Genomic DNA, 7,571 nt, shown 5'->3' with positions numbered 1-7,571 from the left:
TCGGTTTGCCTAACTTCTATGAGGTCTTAATGTGGTCCTCCAAAGCATATATTTTCTCAGACCAACGTCAAAATTAAATATAAATTTTTGGCAGGTGAAGCTATCTATACTATTGGCCAGAACACCTAAGCTTCACATGCTGCAAGACACAAAATATATAAATGACAGGGAACTAAGCACCACGTTCAGCATTATGTAGGTGTTTTTAAGTTGCCTCTATGCCTTCCAAGTTAAACAGGCTCTCTGTGAGCCACTCATACTCAAGTTTTCAATCGACTTGTTGGCTTCTTCTCCTAGCTGGGTGCTGGCTTTTATTCCAACTGTAATTTTTGATTTAGTTACATTTTTGCTCCAGGTAAGTTACCAGCTATTCTCCTGTGCTCAAAATAAATATAAAAATAAATGGTTTGCACTGCCAATTCACAATCCTTTTTCATAACAGCAATCATCTTCTTCTTCAAAAGGTACATCAGGAATTTTCTGGACCAATTATGATAGTGCAGTGTAATAACTGGCATAATGGAGAACGGGGCCGGCTCTACGCTGGGGCAAGAGGGGGCAATGCCCCCTTAAATAAACGTCCTGCCCCCTTAAATCAAACTTTTAGAGGTTTAGAAAGAAAATAATAGATTGCCCACCAACTGAATATGGACAAGATTTACTACAGTAGCTGAAAAATCCACTGGAAAAGGCACAAATGAGATGATAGGTTTCACCTCTCGTTCGCTCTTTCCTTCCGTGCTTTTTTTGTCCGCAGGCTCACACAGAACTCGGCAGAGATCCCCCACTCACCCTCCCCCCAGCTAAACATCCAATTACTGTTAGTATGCAAATGACCCGGTGTCAGGTTTCTCAGTAGGCAGGGCAGAGCAAAATGAGCTGCGCAACAGCGGGAGGCTTTGAGGAAGCAGCAAATCTCTGTCATCAATCACAGCGACTCGTGAGATAATTAACAACAACTAAAAAATACATCTATATTTGTACAGTCAATGGGGGACTAGTCCAGTGTTCTTCTCACAGTTTCAGTCTGGTAGAGCAGTGTTTCTTTCTCGATCCCACAAGCACCACCACTACATAGAGCCGACTGGAGGACCTGTGTCTGTCTGTCAGACCCTGACACAATGCCCCACCCTAGCTTTCAACTAGTCTGCACTCAACAGTTTTCTCGTTTCATATACTGATGCAATCACAGCGATTTTAGTAAAGCTTATTCACTTTCCACCCCAGCTTCCAGCAGCCCACAAAGGGAAAGTTAATGCTGTGAGATACATCCTTTTTCCAAGCTTTTAAAAAGTGTGGCGCTGCTCCTGCCTGTACCAATAGCAGTAGCAATGATGCTGCTGCTGGTACATCAGAGACGGGAGCTAGCATGTCTACTCCTGTGGCATCAACAGGCACTGCTTCTCCTGTACCTCTGCCAACAATTGCTGCCCCAAAACATCCCACTCAGCTACCCAGTGACTTAAATGGCAATACACTATCCCAGCCAATACTAGGTAGTTACCCCAAACGTGTATTTGGTGGTACAACATTAAGATCATTCAGTCCTGCCTTGTACCGCACACGACCATGGCTGGAGTACTCTGTTGTGCGGGATGCATGCTTCTGTTTCCCCTGTCGAAAATATGGCAGCATTGTTAATGAGATGGATGTAGTTTTTACCTTAACTGGTTTTACCAACTGGAAAGCAGCACTTGATCGAGACAAGGGGCTACAGAAATATGTGTCCAGCCACAACCATGTGCATGCTTCAAACATCTGGACTGAGCATAAAAGCAGAGAGGCCACAGGGGGGACTGTGGATTCAATGTTGGTTGGTAAAACACAACTTGAAAAAAAAACTTTACTGTATCAAGAGTATTGGTAGTGCTCTAAGGTTTCTCTGTGTAAATGAGTTGGGGCTCCGTGGGACTGCAGAAACCTTGAGACATGATGCAGTGGGTAATGAAGATGACATTGCTTCAGGTATTTTTCTAAAACTGATGCTATATACCTTAAAGAAGGATGAGAAGCTAGCAAGCATTTCTAAGGGTATCCCAAAAAATGCAAAATACACATCTAAGGATATCCAAAATGAAATTATCCAAACACTGGCTCAAAAGGTGCTTGGAGAGGTCAGGAAAAAATATGAAAGTGCTGATTCTGCAGGGTTTTGCCTCAAAAGTGATGGAACCAGGGATAGATGCAATGTGGAACATTAGTCTGTGATAATACGGTTTGTCAGAAATTCCATGCCAGAGGAGCATCTTATTGGGTTGCTCGACTTGCAACAACTTGATGCAGAGTACATCACCTCTGAGATGTTGTTCCACCTTTCTGATGCTGGCTATAGTGCTGACAGTATACTTAGCCAGTGTTATGATGGGGCTTAGCCAGTGTTATGATGGGGCTTCTGTGATGAGTGGAGTTAGAGGTGGTGTACAAGCTCTGCTCCAAAAGAGGCTTGACAGATATGTCCCATACATCCACTGCTACAACCCCCAACTGCACTTAGTGTGCACTTGTGCATGCCATGCAGAGTGACCCATGTGCAAATACATTTTTTAGCCTATCTAGTTCATTCTACAACTTTTTTCACCACCACTATGTGCTCAATAAACATGATGCACCTTGTCTAAAAAGGCTGCTTGAGATCAGATGGACAACCCACTATGAGGTGACAAGGTGCACTGTGGACAATCAAGAACAAATCCTTAGTATCCTATTTGAGATGACAGAGGATGATGATGCTGCAGTTGACCTGTGCACCGAGGCATCAGGCCTGCTATGCCAAATTAAGAGGCATCACTTCTTTGAGATTGGAAAGTTCCCAGTGCGGGTGCTTGGTGTCTTAAAACCAGCAAATGCTATTCTACAGTCTCAGTCAGTTGATCTGTTCAGTGCTTCTGAGGTTGTTAGTTCAGCACTGGACTCCTTAAAAACCATCTGTGAGGATGAATGTTGGGGAGTGTCATCTCCTCCTTAAGATGAGTCACATCCAACAAAGAGAAGGAGAACAATGAGCAAACACCTGGGTCAAAGTGTTGCACTCTCAGCTTTGGGCCATACAGACTCTAGTGACCCTACTATTTCCCATCATCAGTCTCTGAAAAGATCCCTGCTCAACATCCTTGACAGGGCCATTTCAGAAATGAAAACTAGATTTTCACACAAGAATATTGACCTTGATGAGAGCCATATCTAGTCTTGCATCCAAATCTAGCACTTTTCTAGATACCACCCTGTTGCACCCTCTGGCTGTGATGGATGGCACTGTATCAGATGTTGTAAATCTGAAAAATGAAGTTCTTGTGGCAAAACAGATGCTGCTCAAAAAATGTTCAAAGGAAACAGACCTGTCCACTGTGTGTAAACTCCTGCAGGAGTACAAGGAAGCCTTTCCTGTGTTGCATAAATTGTATGTAACAGCCCTGGTAATTGGTGTGTTTTCAGCATCGTGTGAGAGTTCCTTCTCCACTTTGTCACGGGTCCTAACCCCCTATTGTCACACCATGTTGCATAAAAGAAAGAGGAATTTGGTGATCTTGGCCCATGAGAAGTCCATAACAAATAACTTGGATATGATGAATTTGGAAGAGTTTTTGCAAAGGGAAACAGGAGACTGTTGTTGTAGAGTGATTGAGGAGAAAGGAGAGTGGAGCTGTTCAGTTGCAAACAGAGAGTTCAGTTACTTGCAAAACAAGCATAAAACAAGACAAAAAGACAAAAAAAGAAGAAAAAAGTTCAAATGTTCTCTTCTAAATCTGTTGTGTTCTAGAAATTAGTTTGAGAATTGTAGGAAAAGACATGGTGAATTGTTTTTTTAAATTACTATGCCAACCCTTTTTAGTTTTGTAAATATTGGTTATATTGAGAGGTCTTATTTTATTCTTACCTTATTTTGCAAATTTATTTGAGAATTAGGCCATCCAATTAAGATACATTTTATGTTGTTGGTTGTAAAGATCTGGATGGATATTTTATTTTATTCTTTATTTTTATTTTTTTACTCTATTTTTCAGTTTTATTTTTCAAGACTTGGTGAATTGTTTTTTTTTGTTTATAACTTGGCCTACCCTCTTTAGTTTTGTTAATATTGGCAATAGTGAGAAGTGTTATTGTTGGGTTCGAATATATTTGATATAGGCCATCCAATTAAGGTAAATGTCATGTTTTTAGTTGTTATAATCTGATGAGGAATATTTTATTTTATTTTTTGTTGTTTTATTTTTCAGATTTCCTCCTGAGGGATTGCCACCTTATCGTGGTCAGGGGGTTTGCGTGCCTCAGTGATCCTAAGAGCCACACCAGCAGAAGCTTAGCCTTCAGGTGGGGCACACAAGTTGGACAGGTCTTAGGGTAGAGGCCTGACAAAGTGCAATCCAATTACATGACAAAAACAGTTATCCAGAGCACCCCCACTCCCACCACCACCCCACCCCTTTCCCGCCTCCGTCACCACCATGTGCCCCTTCACATTTCTGTCTGCCCTCATATATGCCTGTCTAGAACCGGCCCAGTATGTAGGTCTTTCAAAGGCAGAAAATTCAAAGTGGCGTGTCGTGATTGACACCGCTGACTAGTTCTGTTTTTTGAAGTCGCGCTGAAGGCTCTCTTAACTGTCTGTGCTGATGCTTTGCACTTTTTCTTCTAGAAACGTCTTGTAAATAGTAATACATCTTTTGTTATTGTTGTTATTTCATACAGTCTTGTCTATTTGTGCGGTTGAAGGGTCTGTGACTCCTTCAAGATTTGTTTTCACTCTGGCTGCACCACGTGGCTAATTATTATGCATGGCACTGGAAAATCGACCTGCAAGTTTGGCAACAAATAACCCCGCAGGGTCTGTAATGCAAATGATCAGCATACCATGGGGGTGGTCCCGTCAGTGTCGGCTGTTACAGCACCGGGGGACGTCGCACTGTCCTCGCAAAGCATTATTCAACGCAACGCAATTAATAATAATAATAATAATAATAATAATAATAAGAAGAAGAAGAAGAAGAAGAAGAAGAAGAAGAAGAAGAAGAAGAATTTTAAAAATCTCATACACCAGCCGATTTATCTGTAAATTGTTCGAAGAAGAAAGGCTAACGCAGTAAATTGCCTGCGAATAATGCTTTGGCAAAATTCATTAATCAACACTACTCATGAGTCAGCTAACCAAAGTGATATCAGTAAGGTTTTATGCCAGATAATGGAACAAGAAATGCGATTTTTGTTCTCAGGATTTTAGCAGAAAGAGCTGTTGAAATACAGAAAGATATTTATGTATGTTTTATAGATTGTGTGAAAGCATTTGATCGTGAGGCATGAGTCATTAATTTACATGCTAGAATCTGTCGATGTGAATGGGTAGGACTTGGAATTATGCAAGAATTTATATTGTTATCAGGAAGCCTTGATTGGATTAAGCGGATTTATTAATGGATGTAAAGAGGTGAAGAGAGGAACAAGACAAGGTTTTATACAGAAAATATCATATCAGAGAGCATGAAGGGATAAAGGTGTTGCAAAAGAAAAAATTGAGGAATTAGTATTGACCGGGCGGATAGATGGTTAAAGGGAAAGGGGTAGTCGACGATTAACGTTTCTTGACTGGCTACAACGAGTAACTGGAATGAAGACATTCGACATATTGAGGAATCACAAATGAGAACAAAGCTATAGCTGCTGCCCACGTTAGGATTCCGGCACAGCACTTTGAATGAGAAACTCTTTTATTACAATAAACCAATCAAATTAATCAAAACAAGCAATTCACTTAAACAGGTAGTTCGAAAGAATCGAATCAGTAAAGTGAATTTAAATGCCATTACTATTCTCCACCTCCTATTTCATAACCTATAAGCAATCAAACTGAGATGACTGACAAGCACCAAACGTATAAGAAATGGGGTGAAAGGAGGGAATGACACAGACTAAGCTTGTAAAGTGACAGGATGGTGGGACTAGATTCAAATGTCAAAATGAAAATAGATGTGGGACAAGGTTGTGACGATTTTCAGGGTGTTATTTAGGGTGAGTGAATTGGGAATATATATACCGGTATTGTATATATTGCCGTGGTAGCATTTTACACTAAATAAACGTTCAGTGGCCATTAACAATGACCCCATCATTCGCGTTACGGCATTTACCAAATCTCTTAAGTGCAAAGATGATTTCAAATTAATTTAAACGTGCCTTGGTGAGTAGGAATTCTTTCTCATCTCACCATCTAAAGTGGTTCAATCAGTGCTGGTTGAAACCCTTTTGGAGCCTATAGGTTGGAGGACGGGGATGGCGTCCTTCCATTTCCATACGAGGTTGTCAATATTAGACCTCGAAGACTTTGTCCACCTCAGTTTCTGGAGCTTATGCCCCTTTAGCTACACATTTGCCGCTCCTATCGGACTTTACGAGGCACATGCTTCAAATGCCCTGATGGATTAGCCAACTCTACGTTGTAATCACCATTCTGAATTTTTGGATGAGGGAGCCAAGTGCTGCCCATATCAGTCAGTCATTTCCAACCCGCTAACATAGGGTCACGGGGGTCTGCTGGAGCCAATCCCAGCCAGCACAGGGCGCAAGGCAGGAACAAACCCGGCAGGGTGCCAGCCCACCACATTAAGCACACACTAGGGACAATTTAGGATCACCAATGCACCTAACCTGCATGTCTTTGGACTGTAACAGGAAACCGGAGCATCCTTAGGAAACCCACGTATACACGGGGAGAACATGCAAAATCCACGCAGGGAGAACCCGTGAAGCAAACCCAGGTCTCCTCACTTCGAGGCAGCAGCTGCTGCCACCGCCACCCGCTGCCCATATCACCCATATCTAAATCCTAAATCCACCACCGGGATCGAAAAATGTCCATCAACAGATAGTATGTAAGATGTGTTTCTTAGACCTCTGAGAACCATTTAACAACACAAGAAAACAGTGCTTTAAAAGAGCAAGACAATCCGTAGACTTCCAGCATGATGTCAGTTAATAAACATTTCAAACTGGACTGTTTGCTGAATTATTTAATAAGATATATTCTATCTCCTGTGTGAGATACAAACAGTGTATACAGTTTTAGGAATAATTTAACCCTAATTGTTAAATGGAAACTAGTGTATCTTAAACTGTTTGCAAACTCATTTGAAAAAAAAATAAAACAAACAAACCTTTATGTAGCCATGTGTTATTAAAAGCAAGATAAATAAAGCCGCATCATTTAATTTTTGAACTAGTTCACTCATTCATGAGTCAAATAACTATGCTAAGTGACCTACTGTATCGCATACAATTTATTTTTCTCAGCTTTACTAAGTCTTACGCTGAGCATTTCCAATGACAGTGATACACCTCAGGAATTTCTTCCTGTTTTGAATGACATTAGCTGTTTTAGGATCAAACCCCAGGTGCTACGTGTAAGGAGTTTGCATATTCTCCCCAGGTCTGCATGGATTTCCTCCTCAGCCCATAGAGATGCAGGTGAGATGGACTGGCTTTGGTAAATTGGCCCTGCTGCACAGACTGTGTATGTTTGCCATATGATAGGCTGGCACCCTATTCCTGCTCTGTGCACAGTTGTTGCTGGGATAAACTCCAGT

The 7,571-nt window shown here is 41.4% G+C and overlaps 1 protein-coding gene across 1 annotated transcript in view; it reads right to left on the bottom strand.

The window, feature by feature from the left end:
* Positions 1-420: 420 nt before the first annotated feature.
* wrap53 (WD repeat containing, antisense to TP53) overlaps positions 421-7,571 on the bottom strand; it is a 51,473-nt gene continuing 44,322 nt past the window's right edge. The window contains exon 12 of the mRNA XM_039749645.1: positions 421-480. Within this exon, the coding sequence (XP_039605579.1) occupies positions 421-480 (60 nt within the window). The remainder of the gene's footprint in view (positions 481-7,571) is intronic.

The sequence above is a fragment of the Polypterus senegalus genome, chromosome 3 (genome assembly GCF_016835505.1).
Source record: "Polypterus senegalus isolate Bchr_013 chromosome 3, ASM1683550v1, whole genome shotgun sequence".
Taxonomy (NCBI): domain Eukaryota; kingdom Metazoa; phylum Chordata; class Cladistia; order Polypteriformes; family Polypteridae; genus Polypterus; species Polypterus senegalus.
This window is presented reverse-complemented; position numbering and strand designations above follow the sequence as displayed.